Source organism: Apteryx mantelli, chromosome 1 (assembly GCF_036417845.1).
Source record: "Apteryx mantelli isolate bAptMan1 chromosome 1, bAptMan1.hap1, whole genome shotgun sequence".
Lineage (NCBI taxonomy): Eukaryota > Metazoa > Chordata > Aves > Apterygiformes > Apterygidae > Apteryx > Apteryx mantelli.
Genome location: NC_089978.1, coordinates 131,582,374 through 131,602,788, shown reverse-complemented (window position 1 = coordinate 131,602,788; position 20,415 = coordinate 131,582,374). Strand labels below are relative to the sequence as shown.

At 46.5% G+C, this 20,415-nt stretch overlaps 1 protein-coding gene and 1 long non-coding RNA gene across 4 annotated transcripts; one reads left to right on the top strand and one right to left on the bottom strand.

Moving 5' to 3' along the window:
- The first annotated feature begins 60 nt into the window (after nt 1-60).
- On the top strand, nt 61-19,999 carry LOC106490646 (uncharacterized). 3 transcript variants are annotated; one of them, XM_067302130.1, is made up of 20 exons: nt 61-238; nt 318-374; nt 2,309-2,346; nt 3,598-3,738; nt 5,340-5,402; nt 6,495-6,615; nt 7,027-7,119; nt 8,235-8,395; nt 9,514-9,599; nt 9,802-9,885; nt 11,155-11,217; nt 11,361-11,438; nt 11,531-11,619; nt 12,364-12,400; nt 15,402-15,550; nt 16,004-16,066; nt 16,389-16,464; nt 16,928-17,012; nt 17,191-17,278; nt 17,809-19,999. In XM_067302130.1, exons 1-20 carry the CDS (start codon nt 83-85, stop codon nt 17,917-17,919), a joined length of 1,839 nt encoding a protein of 612 aa, XP_067158231.1. In that variant the 5' UTR covers nt 61-82; the 3' UTR covers nt 17,920-19,999. The 3 variants fall into 3 exon arrangements, with proteins under 3 accessions (XP_067158231.1, XP_067158243.1, XP_067158235.1); XM_067302142.1 differs by lacking the exon at nt 2,309-2,346 and having other exon boundaries at nt 224-238; XM_067302134.1 differs by lacking the exons at nt 61-238; nt 2,309-2,346 and having other exon boundaries at nt 250-374.
- LOC136992638 (uncharacterized) lies at nt 3,732-7,017 on the bottom strand. Its single transcript, XR_010885082.1, has 3 exons — nt 6,930-7,017; nt 4,624-5,000; nt 3,732-4,088 (listed from the first exon to the last, which is right to left on the bottom strand). It is a non-coding gene; the product is annotated as an uncharacterized lncRNA (long non-coding RNA).
- Nucleotides 20,000-20,415: the final 416 nt, after the last annotated feature.

Below are 20,415 nucleotides of genomic sequence, written 5' to 3'. Positions count from 1 at the left end.
CACCGCCGCCGCCGCCCCGCCCCGCCCCGCCGCCCGGCCTGCCCCAGGGCCGCCGGCGCCGGACTTCGCTGGAGCTGACATCATGGCGCTGCTGCTGCTCCTCTCTCTGTCGCTGCTGTCGGCTGCCGCCGTGTACCTGGGCTGCGTGCGGCGGCACACGGGCAGCGCGGGCGCCGTGCTGCACCACCGGGAGCCGGGCCGGGCCGGGACGCGGGGCCGCCGCCCGCCGCGGGAGACCGTGAGCGCCGGGGGGGTGAGGGCGGCGGAGGGCGGCGGGGAGCCGGGCCCGGCGCTCACCTCTCGCCTCCTCTCCGCAGTGGGCCCCGCGGCTGAGCGGCTTCTGGCTGCGCCTCTTCGCGCATGTGGCCAACACGGTGAGTGGGGGCGCGGGGGCGGCGGTGATCCCCGTTTAACGGTCACCGGGAGCGCTTCGGTGAGCCCCGGGGGGGGGGGACGGGACCCTGGAGGCCTCGCCAGGGGTGGCGGGGAGCTGCGCGGGGTGGGGAGGATCAGCCGGGGAAGGGCGCCTGATGGTGCTTCCCCGGCAGGGATGCCGATAAGCAAATGAGGCAGTAAAACCCTCCCTGTTTGCACAGGGGAACTAAACGAGGCCAACGCTGTCAAGGGTTTCCGAGGGAGCAGGTCTTGGAATAAAGATAAATCCGTGCTTCCTGAATACTTCTTGCATTATAGGGAGGTTCATGCTCTCTCAATGCTTTTTGGTTCTCTGGGTCCTCCAAGTGGTACTGGTGGCTGGCTGGGCAGGATGTGGTAGGAAAAGAAAGCTGTTCTCTGAAGTGCTGGTGTTGTGACTGTGGGGAGAGCCTGGACTAGAGATCAAACGCAGAATAAAGTAATTGCGAACTTTACTGGGACATAAAGGAATTCTGATCCTTGAGCACTTCTGAGTGTAGTTTTTGTGAAGAAGCTTAAGACAGTTGCCCTAAGCAGAGCTATGCTTCACCGGGTTTTGGCATGTTTTTAAGCCTGTGGATTTATCCCTGCCATGCTGGCAGTGACAGTTGTGGAGGAGTGCTTGGGAACAGGTGTGACTGCTGCATGGGAGAGTGCTGATGGCGTGAAAAGACTGCTTCCCCTCTGCAGTGACTTGTAGCATTGATCACTCCAAAGCAGTTGGATTTTATTGTTGGTGTTGCTCTGCCTTTCCTACATCTTCCCTTCTGAGCCAGTGTCAAGGTGATGCAGAAGTGTCTCATTTCAGTAATGTGACCTGTTTGAGATCTTGGCAAGTCGTTGGGACTGGCGTGGAAGCTAGCAATGGGTTATTCCTTTATTGTTGAGATTGTTGCGAGATCACCTTGCAAGCAGTTTTGTTTCAGGACATAATAGCAGGAATGCCTTTTTATCCTTTGCTCTATGGCCACTTTTGGTGTGTGACCTTGGGGCTTGTAGTTCCCCCTTCCCTGACATCACTCTTGGAGGTGGGGACACAGTATTCTCAAACTCGTACAGGATTCTCTTTGTCTTGGATCACTGCGGGTGTAGATTAGGAGCACTGCCTTTTCAAAAGACTGTAATGGTTCTGTAATGTGCGATATATCTCTCTATAGATCTAGGACTGTGAGTCTTGCTTCAGACTTGTACTAAGCCACACTCCTTTAACATGATTTGGAAATCTATTCTTGAGCTATTAAAACAGGATAGAACAAGGCTGATCTGGGACTGCTGGTATTGCTACATCAGGTACCAAGGTATTCAAAGGGTGTTTTCAGCTGCCTGCTACCATGGAATCTCTACATTTCTAATGCTTTTCCAAGTTGACTCAGTTTACAGCAGGAGCTGAGCTGATTGTCTTCTAAAGGGCAGCTGAGGATGAATGGTAACAGAAAAGATGCTAATAGTGGGATAAGCCAAATAATAATAAACTTCTACACCTTATCCAATGTTTGCATAATCTGCAGACCATTAAGAAAGTAACAGATGGGAGCTTTGTATGCCTTGCAGTTGATCTAACATTACTGTAGTCTACAAGTGCAGGCTTTCTGGGGCCGAGTCGGGGAAGGACATATGCACGTTTCTACAGGAGATCCAGAAGAATACAATCCTTCTGATTCTCTGAATATGAGAGGAGAGGGGAAGGCATTTCAGGCCAAGTTTGTGGCCTGAAATAACTGTATTTCAACTATATATATATTTTTTTTTTACTACATAGCACAGCATGCTCAGAGAGGGTGCTCAGAGGCCAAGGCTGCAGCAGTTGTGAGCGCATCCAGCATTCCTCATCTAGTGAGGAGGGTGCTGAGGTCAAAGTAGATACAAACCAATGTTTGCATTCATTTTCTTCTAGGCTTTTGGACAGATCTGCTTATTGCCATTCTTATTAAGGTAAGAGTGGGGATTTTTTCCCCTTTAAGTTCCCTTTTTACGGTGCTTGCACTGCATACCTCTTACAGGTTATCTGAAATAACCTTTTCTAAGAGGGAAGTTGCATAACTTGAGTGAAGAGTGAGAAAAGATTATTTCATAGTGGTTATTTACTAGATTTTTGTTTACAAACTCTGGTTTGAGTGGCCCTTTATCAGAAGAAATTAACCTTCTTTCACAGCCAGGCTGGTGCACAGAAACTTCATTGGATTGCCTCTTAGTCTTACTGTGTTCTTGCAAAAGAACAGTCTTTCTTTCAAAGCTTGGGGATGTGCAAATCTACTCTGTTTATCACCAGTTGTAGTGGGGAAATGAGGCCAGACATGAAGTTCAGGGTTTTTAATATGTTCTTTTTAGAGATATTCACCATTTTAGGTTAGCCTTTTCTCCTTCTCTCTCACTCTTAGGAGTTTTTTAGTTAGAACCTATGTTTTTCAAGTGTACATTGCACTGAAAACCACTCAGTTAAGAGGTGTCAGGAACCTCAGCCTCACACTTAACTTGTATATGTTGCCTGTAACGTGGTGGACCATCTCTGCAGTTTCCAAGACACTAAGAAGTATATTAAGCACTCTTGGTAAACCTGAATTTTCACTTCTGGGCATGCCACAAGTTTGTTTGTTTGTTTGTTTGTTTGAATCAAAACCAGACAACTGTCGCTGCTATTATACAGTGGGTTGTTTCTTGATATCTGTGACAGGGTCTTGATTTCCTTGCTTTGTTACCGATTCCAAGCCTGAATCCTTGCTATGACCCCTGTTATATTTCATTATAAACAAGTTGAGACAGGTCATGGAAAATTCTGAATAGGTGCTTATTTTAACAGGATTAGTGCTTGTATAGATGGGTTTTACTACTTTCTCCTTATCTTTTGCTCCCCACTCCTGTCTTTTTTTTTGGTCTGTGGGTGAAATGTGTATAATTAAAGTGAATGGGAAAACTTTCATTGGTTCTTTTCCAGCTTGGGTTGATGGAGACTGGCTGGCTGGCCTTATGTCAAGAAGTAGGAGGCTTTGTTAAGCAAGCACAGTAGGGTTTATGCTACCTTGAGGAAAGGTGTGAGAGATTATCTTGTAACTGTTGCAACTCCATGCTGTAAGAAGCAGATTGTTAAGGGAAAATGTCCTAGAATTAAGTTACCTTTAAACAATCTAAAAAAATCAAAGTCATGGTGGAACTTGCAAGCTCCAGCAGTGATTGTCTCTCTTTCAGGCTGAACAAATTCTCTCTCATGCGTTCTCTTGATATTCACGAAGATCCCACATTTATCCCAGAGGTTGCTGCAGAGCTTACAAAGGACAAGTCTGAGGCTGAAAGCACTTCGGATATTATCAAGCAGCTGATAGATGCAAGGTCAGTAGGTGATGTGTAGGAGTGGAGTGGAAGACCACATGTGTTGATGCTATTATAGTAGTGGGAAACTCATTGTCAATAATCTGTGTTTAAAATCCCTTTTCCCACACCATGCTGCTTTTCAAAAGAAACAGTGCTATCAGTCATCCTTCCTGTAACTCATAAGTTGTTAGCAGTGACAACCAAGTTTCTACAAATTTCATGGAGCCTGTGTAGTGGGGAGAGACCAAATTCTGTCAGTCTTTGCCTCACCGTGGCTCTGGTTGCACTGTCAGAGCAGGTGTGCTTAGTGGCTGGCTAGTCAGCATTGTCATCCCTTCAAGTGAGTTTGCAGATGTGCTGTTTCTTGCCTGCAAGGAATCATAAAGAGAACATAGAGGAAGGAGGTTGCTGAGAGGAGGGAAGGAATGCACGGTACAAAGAAAACAATCCACAAGAATTTAGGCTTTGTTAGTTAGGTTACTTGGATAACAGCCTGTTCAGCTTCTTGATGTACTTGAATAAATCCTCCTAGATTAGGGGTGAAAAGTTACTTTGGTTCACATGTCTCACTGAGATCTGATGCTGAGGTGGGCTGGGAGCGGCTGGACCCCATCTGGTTTTGTTCTCAGCTGTGGACCTATCCAGTGGCTACTGAAGAAGTCTGTGAGCTGCACTTCAGTGACAGAGAGAGTCATTTCTCTGTTTATAGCTCAGCCTGTAGCAAGACTAAACTTTCTCCCTCCTTGAGTTCTTAAGTTAGAGCAAGGAAATACTTTCAGCTCCTTCACTTTGCAGGAAGGGGTGTATTTCCTGCAGATGCTGGTCAGGTTCTGTGTCCCCTGCTCTACCAGTGATATATTGATACATTGCCCAGTATTACTGGGCAAGTTACTTGTATCTTACCTCTTCCCTACATAGCATCTTATGGGACCTTATGCTGTCCTGTTCCAGGATATAGCTTCTGGATTGAGTGATGATATGGAGACATCACGGGAGTAGTAATTGTAGCTGGTTCTTCCTGTGTTTTCTTTTGCTCATCTTACTGTGATGAGAAATGCTCTGTTTCTTAGGTGCTAGAGCCACAGACTTGATCTTTAAGCAGCTTGCTGATGTAAATTCCTGCGTATGCTGTGTAGTGCCTCTTCCCTCTCCAGCCACCACATACCATATGCACTGCTGCCTAACTCTGACTTAAACTTGAGGCAGAGATCCTGGAACTAAGTTTGCTGGTATTTTTTAGCTCTTCTGCATCGCTCCAGTGATGAGCAGCAAATGTAAATCTGCAATAAATTTCAAACAGTTTAGTGACTACTTTCTTGCAGTAGATATATGAAGCAACAGTAGGTATATGAAGCAAGGAGAACATGTTGACAAGATTGCCCCTTATTTCTGCAGCACTCTTAGTGTACATGTGTCTTTGCTCGTCTGCAAGGAGTCTGATGGAGCTGAAATGTTTGGGCTAGTGGCCCAAAGAATAACCATCAAGTTTAGTGGAGGTGAGCAGTGCTCAACCTGCATTGGACTGTGACATTGAAATCCGCAGTCCCAGGGGGACTCTGCAGCTCTAAACAGAGGTGACTTTTGGCAGTACAGTTGCCCCTTTAATTTTCTCTTTGCAGGCCTGATTATGCCACTGATGGGTTTAGCTTCAAAGGAATTAAAGACTACCTGGACTGCTACCGGTAGGTGAAATTATAGTCTGGGAACAACTTGTCTTGCATGTTCCCCTGCTGCAGGCCAGTGTTGTTCCACAAGCTCTCTGGTACCTCTTTGTTAGGATTGTCCTCAACGTACCATTGCTTCACACCACCTTCTGCAGTCCTTTCCCTCTAATAGAATAACAAAGAAAAGCCAACCTGGGGAGCTGGCAAAACTCTTAGAAGCCCCACAAGGATATTTACATGCCGTTATCCTTGGCTTATTGTCAGTCCTCTCTGGGAGGGATTTCTACATACCTTGTTTGCCCAGACAAGTGAGAGGGAAGGAGAGGAAGGTTCATCTGGATGGTAAGAGTTGCACATACTGCAAGTCTCTGAAAAGTCCCTTGATTCCCCTGCTGCTCGTGCTGCTGTGAGCAGTTTGACTGCATCCACCCAGCAAGTGTGTCCAGGTCAGGAGCAGCTGGAAGCACATCCCTGACTCTGTGGCACTGCAAGCTGTTGGTTGCTTGATAACTCCTAGATGCTTCTGGCACATGTGCCCAGATCTGGAGCGCTCAGATAAACCCTCCTGGGAACCTGGCACATGTTCCTCAATGGCCACCTCTGCCAGAAAGCTGTGGCCTTGGTGCAAAAGGCTGATGTTGCTGTCTGGTGTTAGGGTTCATCCTGACTATGAGGCTTTAGTATCAACCAGGGCCAGGTCTGTTTATGGTGTAACGCCAGGAGGGAGGCAAGGCCTCCTTGTTAAAGGTAGATTATGACAGTGCCTCTGTGGGCCCCTTCTCTGTAATGGGAGGTGTGTATAAAGAGGGCTGACCTCTCAGCCTAGCTCACGATACTGGGAGTTTCATAGCCTCAGGCTTTCAAGAGCTCTCAGCCATGTTTCCCTGTTCATCTGGTATTTCAGGAATATCTGGGTTTCCCCTTTAAAGAAAGGAGTCTCCTGTCTTGATGGTGTAAACTGTGTTGAAATTATCACCACCCACAGATTCCTATCTAGTTCTTTGTTACAGAAGTGACAGCTGCATCTTGCTACATGTGAGGGGCAAACCCTGTGCATAGGTGTGGTGTGGGGGGTCTTACAATGAAGTCCCAACCTCTCCTGTCCCGTAGGAGTGGAAAGCTGACACCATCTCAGGTAGCAAAGAACATCATTGCCGTGCTGGAGGACTGCGACAAATCCACACCCCCGCTCCGAGCGATAGTGCAATGGGACCATGAGCAAATAATGCTGGTAATGTCTGCCTGTGGTAGAAAAGGGGCCTCTGCCGCCCCAACAGCAATAGCATCTATTAGAAGGGGGAGCAGCTCTTCTGCAGATATATTGCACAGAAAAGTATGTATATTTTTCCTCCCTCCTTGGGTAGAGGACTACAAACAAGTTTGCTTCCTTTCCTCCAAAGACAGGTAGCATTAAGACAATCTATTTTCTACTGAGTCACTATGTTTGAAACAAGATTTCTAGCTTTTGTGGCAACTGTTAGCAGCACAGAGGCCTCTAAGCAATAGTTTTCCATCAGAGAATGGTAGAAAAAGAAAGAAACTTACAGTTTGGCTTAGCAGCAGCTTGAAAAGGCCATTTGTAGCTTCTGCTCTGATACTGGTAATGACCTTCAGTTCAACTAATTATTTTTCCTCTGTGCAGATGGCTGAGGCCTCCACTGCTCGTTACAGGAATAAATGTACCCTGTCTTATCTGGATGGGATCCCAGTGTGCCTGAAAGAAGAGTTTAAAGTGGTGGGTTTCCTTGTCTAGTTGTCAGTTCATGCTGTAGGGCATTCTAGGAGCTTGTTTTGCTCCTTCTTGTGAAGGAGCTCAAAGCAACCTATTTCAGGAAGCTCACAGTATCTTTTTTGCTCCTGCAAATATAAAGTGGTCAACCTGTGCAACTCACTGCAGCAAGGTTATAAGACCAACTCCTCAGCAGAAGGCTGAGAATATGTTTGTAATAAGGGGTAGTATATAGGTTTGTAATTGGTAGGGTTCCCAGGTGTTCCCAGGTGAAGACAGATCTGGGCAATGACAGACATGTTTCATATCTGGTACTGATCTCTTTAGTCCATAGGGAGTAGAATGTGGGAGTAGGGTGGGGAACTTATCTGACAAAATCAGAATGAGTAAATACATCTGTAGCAGTAGCTGTAACTGCATGGATTTCTCAGGCACTGACTCTGCTCCACTGGCTAAGCATCTCCTTCCCCTTACCTTAAAGGACATACTTGTCAGAAATATGCAAGTTACTCTGAAAATCCCCAGCCATGGGGTGTTTTGCATGTGGCCTAGTAACAGTTACTATTAAGTATTCCTGTTGGTGCCATCGAGCTGTCATAGGCTCTGCAGATACCTACTTGTAGGGTGGGAGTCCTGTTTACGTACAGGTTCTTCTACTGCTGTATCTGAGTGGAAAGTACTTAGCATACCCTGAAAATGAGCCCATCTGGTATTTTAACATCCATCTAATCTTGGTGCCTTACTTTGAAACACTGCAGCTCCTTCCATAGAAAAGTGGAAAATGGAACTGCTGTGTGCCGTGGGGCCAAAGTGTCCGTTCTGTAGCCTCTGGGCATAACAACTGAATTGCTCTAGATAATCTATGTGTTTCTGCTCCTCCATATTATGGCAGTATAAGAACTCCTCTGCATGTGGGAAGGATCAAATATTGAAGGGTTAAGTGTCCCTCCTAACAGAAACCAATACAGAACAAGATGGAGAAGGAAGCTGCCTGGCTGCGTCTTAACTCTGTGGGTTGTGATGTCTGGGATCTGTTGTGGGGGTGAACTGTAAAGCATGTACATGTGCTTGCCTGCCTGACTAGGGTTTTAGGATGCATGACAAGGTGTCTTCTTGCTAAGGTGCCTTACCATCACCGAGTGGGAACAGAGTATCTTGGGACAGAGCCTGAGACAGAAGATGCTACTGTGGCCAAGAAACTGCGAGAGGCTGGAGCTATCATTATTGGGGTCTCAAACATGCATGAACTAGGGACTGGAACAACTGGATGTAACCCTAATGGGTAAAAATCCTTTCTCTCTTCCTTCCCCCCCCCCCCAACCCGCACCAATCTAGAAAGGCCTGAAGATATGTCCAGACCTGACAGGGAAGGGTGCAAAAATAGGGTAAACATGTGGAAATAAAACTGACAAAATGCCCAGTGCAGGGGGAACCCTGGGGATAGGAAAACCCAGCATTGCAGATTTGAGGGTCAGGACAACTGTGGAAGCCTGAAGGTTCCTGGAACCAAAAGAAAAAGAGGATCCAAGTGGTGTCTGCTGAGTAATGATGTTGCTTTGCCAAGACCTTACATGTTTGGAGGTGTGAATGTTTACAGGATGAGTGATAGGTGAAAGCTTCAGGGACAGAAAACAAGTAAATAGTAAACTGCTTAGTCACGGTAGTAGATAAAGGCCCAGAACAGTGAGAAGAGGTACAACCAACTCAGGAGAACTGACTGTTTTTATTTCCAAGCTAAAACAGGTCACTGTAATTTGTTTTAATTTTGTGAATTTTTCAACTATAGCAAGCTGAGAACAGCTATTCCAGAGCAGCGGTCCAGATGGCCTTAATAAGTCACCTGTAGAACCACAGTTCATGCATGCATGTATGCATGGAACTGGGACTCCCCTTCAGCTGCTTCAGAGTGCCAGGGCATTTCCCACTGCTTGTGGTCTGCCACACTAGCTAGATACCTTTCAATGTGGCAGGCCTCTCTGGTATGTGGGGCCTGTGGTTGGAATAGGGAGTTCAAGAGTCACTGCTCTAGAATAAAGGGCAGAGCAGGGGATGCTAACTTGCTTGTGATTCTGTAAGAGCTGGTCAGCAATTGCTCCATCTTTTGGAAATGTGTAATGCTTCACATGGCACAGCACCATCACAGAGAGAAGAGCTGGAATGGCATCCTTTCTCTTGCTTTGCTCTTTGTCAGACAGGCTGCCTATGATAACAGGAGACTGGACTCTGAGCCATAAATCTTTTTTGGGCCTCATTTTCTAGGGACATAGCACTATCTGGGATAAAAGGGGTGTCTCTTTACTGGGAGAATTGAATCCCTGAGCTATGTTTCTGGATCTTTCCTGCCCTATAATGCATTTGGTCCTTCCTAGAAAAAGATTCTATAATGCTTATCTGCCTCAGGTGCCACAAGATCCCAAGGAATCCCTACAAGCCCAATCACTACACAGGTGGGAGCTCCAGTGGATCAGCGGCAGCTGTAGCAGCAGGTAAGTGGTCCTAAACTGAGCTTAGAGGGGGGAAGAGGAAGGGCCTGAGTCTCAAACATTAGCTTCTTATGAGGGGATTTGGAAGCTGGGGGAACTCCTAGCTGAACAGAAATCTCTGTGTGCTGTCTTGGCTACAGTTGGCAGCAGGATGGAAGGGGCAACATGACACCTGTCTGATCCCAGACCACTACGTTTTTTGTAGGTCTCTGCCCAGTGGCTGTTGGCACAGATGGAGGAGGCTCTGTGAGGATTCCTGCTTCATTCTGTGGTGTGGTAGGGCTGAAAGGTAGTGCCCCTTTAATCATTTCTGCATCAGATAGGATGCCACAAACAAGTCAGGCATGTTCCATTAATTCCTGTCATAAAAAACTCGACCAGAGAAACTCTGGAGTATAACACCGTGTGAGTCATACAGGTGGGACTGGCAGAGTGGAAGTGTTCCCAGTACTGGCCACTGAACAGACATTCAAAAAAATATTAACTTCTGTATGTGAACCAAATGCTCAACAAAACATACGTGCTTCCTCTCTTTCTACCCACCCTTCCCTTTTCTATCCTCCTTCTCTGTCCCTCTGCCGGGAGGTGTTCCCAACTTGGTTGGGTATCCATAGTGAGCTAGTGAAAAGCAGTTCCACCAAACATGGATTCCCATCACCCCAATTAGATGGGGAGGCTGAGACTGCTCAGACTCATATCTGGTAAGTTAAACCTGGTAACAGGCTTGTACCAAATCAGGATGTAGACTTATCTGTCAAGGATGCATTCCTGAAAACAGTTTGCAAAGCAATTTTTCCAGTAAGAGTTAATGTAATCAGGGGGAACGTGCACAGGAAATGCACAGGGCAGTATTTGCAGCATGAAGGATGGAGAGACAGGCAGGATTGCCACTTGGAAGAGATACTGGGTTTTAGGAAAGGCTTATCATCCTTTAGGATCTCAGCTGCTTCATCTGAGACCAGACACTCAAACCATTACCCTGTTTTTCCGTTGTTCACACGTGATTGACTTGATTCATCTTGATTGATCTGAAGAAGATCATGATGATTATGACAAATGTAACTGGTCACAAAGAGGCAACAAGAACACTCACAGAAGACAACTGGTGTTAGGCATTAAGTCTCACTGGTGAAGCAGTGAGATCTTTTGGAGCAGTGATCTGGTCCCAGAGCCCAGCATCTCCTCCTGTTGATAATTCTGTTCCTGCCTCTCCATCCTCTGCACCATAGGTGCTGCTTCTGCCTATTTAAATGCATTTATTTCATAAATCCCTGCACATATTTCCTCTTCACTAGATCATTTCTTATGGGGGGAAATGGTTTCAGTATTTGAACTCAGCTGCTTCACTGATGAGACTGGCAGTCAGCAGAACTGGGTATTGAACGATCAGTGATCAGGGTCTGAAACTGCAGACAGAGAAGTGACTGGCAGGGGTATATTGCTTACTGACAAATGCTGAGGAACATGGCTGGGAGGGCCAGAGCTGTCCAGGTCAGATCTCACCAACAACTGCTTGTTATTACCTTGCATATCTACCTGTCTATTTCTTTTTCTCAAGGTACATTTGGGCGGATCAGTTCTCATGGCAGCCTCCCACTCTCCTATTCCACAGTCAGTGTGGGTAAGAGGGCTTGTGTTTCACTTCAGGGACCTCACTGTGTGGTGTTGTCACTGCTTGGGGAGGCAATCTATGCCTACAAAAAGCCTTGGGAAGAAGGTCCTGTTTGCCCCTTGTCACACACATAATTGATTTCTCTTTGACAGGCCCTATCTGTACCTCAGTGGCAGATGCAGCTATTGTTTACAGTATCCTTGCTGAGCCAGATCCACTCTATCCATATGGTAGGTGAGCCCTCTCCCTTCTTCAGTCCAGGTGATCTGCCTTCCTAGAGGCATCCTAGATAAAAAGAGGAACTCTTGTTTGTTTCCTGCAGGATTAAAGCAGCCCAAAGCAACTCTGTCAGATATGTGTGCGCCTGACCTGAAGGGCTTAAAACTGGGAGTGGACTGGACATTTTTTAAGGTGCCTGTCCTGTTTCTCTCTTCCTGGTGCTTTGCAAGATGAGATTTTGAAGGAATTCAGCGTGGTCAGTGTTCCCTTGCCTGTCAACTTGAGAGCTCCTCATATTTAGTCCTATACTTAGAGGGGAATATGGTTCAGGTGAAGTTATCCGCTGAGATGACTTTCTTTCCTGAGACAGGCCTTTGAGCAAAGGTCTGTTGGAAGTGTGAGGAAAGGTAGTGACTCTGTGCAGTTGATGGCAGTGTGCTTCCTCATACTAGTGTTTCCATTGGAAGCGATGCTTCTGAACTGATTCCAAAAGGTAATTTGTTTAAAAACAAATGAGGAAAATTAGTTTATCCATTTGATTACAACAGTGTAGCTGCTGCATGGTATTTCATCATTCCAATGTAGAAACTGGGCTGGCAAGCTAGTACTGCTTAGCAGTTGTAATGCAACCCCACAGAAGTGCCCAAGACTTCTTCCCTGGAGGAGAACAAGGGCTGTTTCCGGCTCTGCCTCAGGGCAGAGGAGGAACACCTTCTCCCCTGGAAAGGGAGACTATTCCTTCTCCATAGAGTTAGGACCTCCAAGCTGTTCTCTTGGAGTTGGTGGCCAAAAGGCAGCTCTGGAGGGCTGTGTTTCCCTACCATCAGAGACAGGAGTAAAGAAAGCTCCGTGTGGACTGAAGTCCTGGTGAGTGTGCTGGGGGGAGAGAGAGGGCAGCTATTAAAATCTGATCAGGCCTTTCCTCTTTTTCTCTAGGCATGTGATGCAGAAGTCCTGTCCATCTGTGAGAAAGGTAAAGAGCAAAAGCATGTAATATTTCTGCATCTATCTGAGGTCATTGTATCACTTTGTGCTCCTCTCATGCACCCATTAAAGAGGTCTGGCCTGAAGTCCTTTAAGGGGGATGCTTGAAGATGTCTGGCTGGACAGACAGTGGTATTCTTGTACTAGGGAAATCCTCCTGACTGCTGAGGGTTAAAAAGCTCAGCAGTTGTAGGCTTGCCTGGTTACAATGGAAGAATGGGGTCTAATGTGTTAAGTCTCTGTCTCTCTATAAAGGCAGCTCTGTCTGTGCTTAGTAATACTCATTCTGCAAGCTTTAAGGGTGAAAGACTTTTAGCGGAGGGATTTGTTTGACAATCTACTGTTTAGGAGGAAAGATTAGGCTAGGTCTTTACGATGCGTCCAGTCCTGTGGTGTTTCCTTGAAATCAGCCAAAGAGTGCCATTAGGGTGGCCTTGTCAAATTTTAGACTAAGCAAAATTGAACTTGGTGCGTAGTTGGAGAGGAGGGAGACTCCACAGTCTCTGGCAGAACAGTTGGCCTCCTGCACATTGGAGCTGAGGTTGTTCACAGTACTTGGGCTTTGCTAGCCTGAATTTTCTTCAGCCTCCCTATTTCCAGCTCTTATTTCCGTAGACACAGAGAGTGCTGCAGACTCTGCAGCTTACTTGCATTCGGAGATCCAAAATATAGCCTGTAGCTTTAAAATGTCAAATTGACAGGCTCCCTGAAAATACAACTCCTCTCCCAGTGGCATGCAGCTTCAAAGGTGGATGGTTAGTTATCCTAGTTATTCAACAAAGGAGAATTCAGAGATATTACCTGCACCAGATCTGGCCTTTCTTCACATGTGTAGACTTTTATTAGGAGGGACACACCATATGCCAGTGAAATAGGCAAGACTGGGAGTTTATCAACAAGCTGGGATCAAAGAGAGAAAGGTGTTCTTCGTAGGCTGCTAAAGATTCGCTTTTTACCAAAGTCCTCGTGTTCAGCTTTGCTAAAGTGTGTTAGGATTCGGTGACCCTGTACTGTTGACTTGGTCTCTGAGCCCATCCCACGGTTCCCCTACCATTGTTGTTCAGAATAGGCTTTGAATGAGAATCTTCTGGTGCTAAATAACTTTTTCATGCTCTTACTGTACTGGTCATGTCAAGTGTTCAGGGAGGCATTATCAACCCCTCTTTACTGTCTAGATTAACCAGGAGATAGAGGGAAGAGATAAACTTGCCCAAAGTATAGTAGGTAAGTTATGAGCCTGCCTACAAGCCCCTAGGTCTGCTCTGTTGGAGCACTGTGAACTAGTTCACAGAATCACAGAATCACAGAATCGCTGAGGTTGGAAGGGACCTCTGGAGATCATCTAGTCCAACCCCCCTGCTCAAGCAGGGTCACCTAGAGCACATTGCACAGGATTGCGTCCAGGTGGGTTTTGAATATCTCCAGAGAAGGAGACTCCACAACCTCTCTGGGCAACCTGTTCCAGTGCTCTGTCACCCTCACAGTGAAAAAGTATTTCCTCATGTTCAGATGGAATTGTCTGTGTTTCAGTTTGTGCCTGTTGCCTCGCGTCCTGTCGCTGGGCACCACTGAAAAGAGTCTGGCCCCATCCTCTTGACACCCTCCCTTCAGATACTTGTACACATTGATAAGATCTCCTCTCAGCCTTCTCTTCTCCAAGCTAAACAGGCCCAGCTCTCTCAGCCTTTCCTCATAAGAGAGATGCTCCAGTCCCCTAATCATCTTTGTAGCCCTTTGCTGGACTTGCTCCAGTAGTGCCACATCCCTCCTGTACTGGGGAGCCCAGAACTGGACGCAGTACTCCAGATGTGGCCTCACCAGGGCTGAGTAGAGAGGGAGAATCACCTCCCTCGACCTGCTGGCAACACTCTTCCTGATGCACCCCAGGATACCATTGGCCTTCTTGGCCACAAGGGCACATTGCTGCCTCATGCTTAACTTGGTGTCCACCAGCCCTCCCAGGTCCTTCTCAGCAGAGCTGCTTTCCAGCAGGTCAACCCCCAACCTGTACTGCTGCATGGGGTTATTCCTCCCCAGGTGCAGGACCCTGCACTTGCCTTTGTTGAATTTCATGAGGTTCCTCTCTGCCCACCTCTCCAGCCTGTCCAAGTCTCCTTGAATGGCAGCACAGCCCTCTGGGGTATCGGCCACTCCTCCCAGTTTTGTATCGTCAGCAAACTTGCTGAGGGTGCACTCTGTCCCTTCATCCAGGTCATTGAGGAAGAAGTTGAACAAGACTGGACCCAGGACTGACCCCTGAGGGACACCGCTAGCTACAGGCCTCCAGCTAGACTCTGCGCTGCTGATCACAACCCTCTGAGCTCTGCCATTCAGCCAGTTCTCAATCCACCTCACTGTCCACTCATCCAGCCCACACTTCCTGAGCTTGTCTATGAGGATGTTATGGCAGACAGTGTCAAAAGCCTTGCTGAAGTCAAGGGAGACAACATCCACTGCTCTCCCCTCATCTACCCAGCCAGTCATTCCATCATAGAAGGCTATCATCAGATTGGTTAAGCATGATTTCCCCTTGGTGAAGCCATGCTGACTACTCCTGATCGCTTTCTTTTCCTCCACATGCTTGGAGATGGCCTCCAGCATGAGCTGCTCCATCACCTTTCCAGGGATGCAGGTGAGGCTGACTGGCCTGTAGTTCCCTGGGTCCTCCTTCTTGCCCTTTTTGAAGACTGGGGTGACATTGGCTTTCTTCCAGTCTTCAGGCACCTCTCCTGTTCTCCATGACCTTTCAAAGATGATGGAGAGTGGCTTAGCAATAACGTCCGCCAGCTCCCTCAGCACTCGTTAGGCCTAAAGCTTTTACCTATGAGAAGCAGCTGCAGCAGTCTGCATGCCACATGATGCACTGAAGATACTTGCATTTTAACAGCCTATGGAATTTCTGACTTTTCAAGGGAGTGGGATTCTCAGCTCCTCTGTAACGTTTGCTAAACTCAAGGATGCTGTCTGTGCTCGACCTGTTCTGTCCTCAGCTGTGGAGTACCTGCAGAGTCTGGGAGCCAGCGTGGTTGAAGTGTTTCTTCCAGAGATGGAGGAAGTGCAAGTGGCCCACGCAATCTGCATTCTCAGTGAGATGAGAGACTTCCTGCAACCTGACTTCAACAAACATTTCCAGCAAATGGTAAGTGGCAGCAGGTTGGATCAGTGCCAGTGGTTTTCACAGCTGATGCAGAACAAGTGCTCTATATCAGTGAGAAACCTGGGGTTCTCCTGCTTTTTCTGTGGCAAAGGAACAGCTGGATGACTACTGATACAGGAATGTAGACCTAAAAGAGAACTCCTGAAATATCCAGTCCAGTCTCCTACTATTAACCACATCTTAGCCCTCTCAAATTGTCATGCCCAATGTAAAACTCTTCCTGGCACCATAGAAGACTGCCCAAGTGTGCAAAGATGTGAACTATGGTTCCTAGTAAGGTACTTATGCATGATGGCAAGTTAATGAGGATGAGAAAGGTATGGGAGAAAAGAGGGAGTTTTAAGCTGCTTTCTTACCCTGTGCTTGTCTAAAGCAAGAAGATATGGTTAACTAGCTTGTTGCAAGCAGAGCCATGATCAAGGTTTTCTGTTACAGAATTTGGAGACTCGGGCCAGCCTGGCCTTGGCTTGCCAGTTCACAGCTCTGGACTATATTACGGTGAGGAACATACTGTGGTGAAGGCTGGAAGGGAGTCATCCAGTAAAATTACAAAGGTGGGGTGGAAGGTTCCTTTAATCTCATGCAAGGGACAGGGGCTGTGGAAAGACATCACGCAGCAATACTGCCCTCTGCTGTGGGAACATGCTAAATGGTGGGGCACCACAGAGGACACCACTCAGACTGGTCGGTGTATTTCACATTGAGTCCAAGCTGCAAGAATGAAGCTGGGAATGCAGGCTTTGATGAGTAGTGGCTGTCACTGTCAGATGTGAGCCTCATGAACCAAGAGGCCCTGTCAGACAGTAGTCTCTGTTTGCAGGCAAATCGGCAGAGGACCCGGAGCATGGGCTTCTTGCAAGAAATTTTCACCACTGTGAACTGTATCCTTACACCAGGTATTAGCAGTTTTAGCCACAGAGCTGCTCCCAGACAGTTGCGTGGTGCATTTTAAGAACAGTTACTTCATTATCTCCACCTCCCTAATTTTAAGAGCATGACTTTTGTGCAAAGACTTTGCAGTGCCTCAGGTCTGTAGAAGAAAATGGGTTCTGGTTAGGATGAGTGCTGCGCATTTCTAGACCTGCTGCCTGTATCCATGGCAGTCAGAAAATTCCTTTTTGGTAGTTGAAATAGGACCTGCAGAGCTGGCACAGTTACAGAGGAGAGACTGGACATTTGCTTCTTAGACACAAAGATGGTCTTATTCCAATTAGAAACTAATTGTTAAAATCATAAATCCCAATGTCCTCTTTGCACTCCAAGAGGGTTGTTTGCATCACCAGTGTAGATCAAACGTAGCTTTAAGGGACTGAGCTGTATCTTAGAGATTGCCCACTGCCTGATTCTTCCCTTCCACAGCTGCTGCTTCCACTGCCCCAAGAATCCACGACTCTGACCTTCTGGCTGGGTGCAGCGATTTCTCGCTCACAGTCCGGGCCATGAGGTAAGAAGAGTGCTGCTTGTACTAAAGAACCAAGCTCGGGAGTAGGTGAGGACTAGCTGCACTAACTAAAGGAGCTCAGGCTGTAGAGCAGGAGAGATCCATCTTAGCTGCCTCTCCCAGAAAGGCTGACTTTGTTGCTGTCCCAAGGCAGGAATGCTGATAACAGTTTCTCCCCCAGGTTCATGCAGCTTGGCAACTTCACTGGCATTCCAGGCCTAGTGGTCCCCGTTGGATATTCTGCTGCTGGGCTTCCTATCAGCCTCCAGGTGAGACAGTCCCTCTGAACTGAAGCCACTATAACCAGGTTCCTGCCATTCCACGCAGCACTGTTGAGGAATATACAGGGACTGGTAATAAAGTTTTAAATTCTGAGTAAAGACTTGCCTAGAAGGGCAGAAGGACTCTTCTGGCATCTGGGAGATGGATTTCTCTATCTTCCTGTCTACTTGCATCACTAACCACCTGGCTCTCCCTATCATCTGTCACTACTCTTCCCTCTCTTTTCCTTATTTTTCAGTTATGTAATTTCTCTAAACCCTTCCTTGTTCTTCTCCCTCTTGAAATGGTGTCATGTAAATGAAAGCTCTATGTATTTGAATTATGTCAGACAGCTGCCTTTGTCCCAAATGCAGCAATGCCACATTTACTGGGGTAAAAGGGAAAAGCATGTGCTCTTCTGGTGCTGTTGGAAGTAATTTTAGCCATGTTCTGCAGGGCTTTCAGTAGTGTCTGTATGTGATGATGATGCTTTTCTCTCTCCCCCCTGCCATTTCTTTTCCCTCTCTCCTTCTCCCAGGTCATGACAAAATGGTGGAATGAAGCTATGCTTCTCAGGATTGGTCTGAAGCTGGAACAGTTTCGTCACCAGACCAAAAAACCATCCATTTATTATGACATCCTCGCATGATAGGGTGGCCAAGATGGGGAATGTTCTGTAACTCTTTTTTTTTTTTCTTCTAGTCTGACCTGACCAAGTGTAAGAGTGGACTTGTTTTCAGTGTTTACCTGAATAAGGTTTATTAGCAGGCCCATTTGAGGGAGGGGGAGGAAGACTGATCTAAGCAGGCATTGATGCGAGCAGAGATCAGTTCTGCTCCCTGTTGGGTAGGGGATGTTCCAGTTTGTACGGGGGAGACCACCTGTGCTAGCTCATTCCTCACTGTTTTTGCGAGTAGGGGAAGCTGCAACCATCTTCTGCAACCCCTTTCCCTGTATGGCTCCTATGTAAAGATGGAAGACAGCTGGACTGCATACAGGCAGTTTACATGGCTATGCATGGAAAGCCAAAATTGAGTCCTTAAACCTTCTCCCAGAATGCCTCCTGCTCCAGGATCTAACAAAGGTACTCTTTTGAGGGGGAAGGGCAGCTTCCTATATAGATAGATAGATAGATAGATTCCCACAGATATAGTGCCTTGTTCCCTTGGAATGAGGAAGATCTTAACACTCCTGCAAGAAGGTAGTGTGTGTGTCATGGCCCCTTACCTAGAATAGTCCCTCAGAGCAAAACAGAAGTCCAGTAGCTATGGAAGTGTCCCTCTGCCTTTTCCATCCCTTGTGCTGGGAACAGTGTAGGACTCAGTCTAACTATTGCACAAAATACAGGCATGCTTGCTGCATGAGCAGTCCTGCCTCTCTTCAGTCTTATATGCAAGGGAAGGAAAAAGCAGAGCAAGAACCCTCAGTAACTCTGTGAGCCAAAACTGGTTCAGGGCTCTGGATTTTCATGCCACTGTTGGTGGCATACTTCCTAAGTCAAGACTTGGAGAGCCTCTGTTCTCCCGGTAGTTTCTTAGGCATAAGCCTACCAGCATTTAGTAATTCCTTCTCCAGAGTGGAGTGGAATGGAATGAGCTACCTGGTATGCTGTAAAATAGCTCTTAAGGAGATGGTTGCTGATCCGATTACTATAAGGAGGTGAAACTGGTGCCTCACTAAAAAGTAGGAAATGATACTGAGTACTGCATGAGCAGAACCTGGGTGCAGGAGAGGTGTTGCATGAAGCTGTAGGCAGCACAGAGCACAGGAAATCAGCCCTTCTATCCCAAGTACACTTCCTAAAGTCATCAGGTAGAATTAAGACATGGATTAGAAGACCAGGCTGTAATACTTAAATCATAATACCGCAGCAGGAAAAGCTAGAGAAGACTACATTTCCACAGGAGTAGGCCCTAAAGTCACAGTACTATGTACTACAGGTTCCATTGAAAGCCCCCTGGCTGTAAACTTAAGTGCCTGTGTCCTGCCTGCACCACTGTGGTCACATCAAAGACAAGAAGAAGTTTAGGATTAACCAAGGCTACGCATTTAACTTCATTTTGGACTAGCTCAGGGTTAACACTCAGAGACATCTCCTGTTGCCCACCTTATCAGATATCTGAGAAGGGAAACTTCTGGCCTTGTGATCAGGCTGCTGGAGAAGCTGTCCTATAATCATCAGCAGCAAAGAGCACTCTATTTCTACTTGGAAGGAAAGGAGGAACAGAGAGTGGTTGCAGTTTCTCCCAAAGCTCAGTATAGCCTTTTTTTTTTTTTTTAATTTAAATCCACTCTTTCAACAGAGCTAGCACTTTACTAATGGCTAAAGTTAGCAGTCAGATAGCATTTGAATGGAAAAAACATTGCATTACCTTCCACACAATTACCTGAGTCAAAGCATCAACTGCTAACGGCAGCTGTTAGCAGCATCCACAGTTAAAATAATGAAATGGTTGATATTGTCTTTCATCTTCAACTCCCCTGTACAATACTACCAAAAATATTACTTCACTAGATTCTAGTATAGTTCAATTCTATGAAGAGCAGATTTTAAGAGCAAAGTATTCCCTCTGATATTAATGATAACTTATTAAACATTTCTAAAACACCCTGGAGCTGTATGCCTGCAAGATGAAAAACTGGTGAAGTACATTGTATGGAAATAGAAGGAGTTGATTAGTGTTTGACAATAAATTTCTCCAAGGAGCACTACTGCTTGCAGGAAATAATGGCTGAATATTCACTGATTTAATGCTACTCCTGTAGGGGTTAGAAACGGCAGTATAAACCAATCAATCACCATCTGCAAAATGTAACTATTTCAAACCTCCTCTTTCCTAAATGACACACTACTGTAAAATTACAATTTCAAGATTAAGTTCATTCTCTGGGTGGAGTTAGGGAGCTCAGGTTTCTTGAAGGATGGCTAGGACCTAAAGTAAAGGGTTTGCTTTTAAAAAGAGTAGTTGCATCTTGCTAACTCTTGGAAGAAAAGGGAACAGGGAGCTTCTGCTGACTGATAGCAAGTTAGCCTGTCTTTCAGCACACTGCTTCCTGCCTTTCTCTAAGCTGGTATCACATCAGTGCACAGTTCCAGGGCAAAACTCCCCTGGTACTGAGGTTTCTAAGATGAGCTGCTTGCACT

Bases quoted from the DNA above. Each gene is read 5' to 3' on its own strand.
- LOC106490646 (XM_067302130.1), top strand. From the start codon at position 83: ATGGCGCTGCTGCTGCTCCTCTCTCTGTCGCTGCTGTCGGCTGCCGCC. The intron at 5,403-6,494 runs GTAGGTGAAATT...CCTGTCCCGTAG, and splicing joins GACTACCTGGACTGCTACCG to GAGTGGAAAGCTGACACCAT. The intron at 6,616-7,026 runs GTAATGTCTGCC...TCCTCTGTGCAG, and splicing joins ACCATGAGCAAATAATGCTG to ATGGCTGAGGCCTCCACTGC.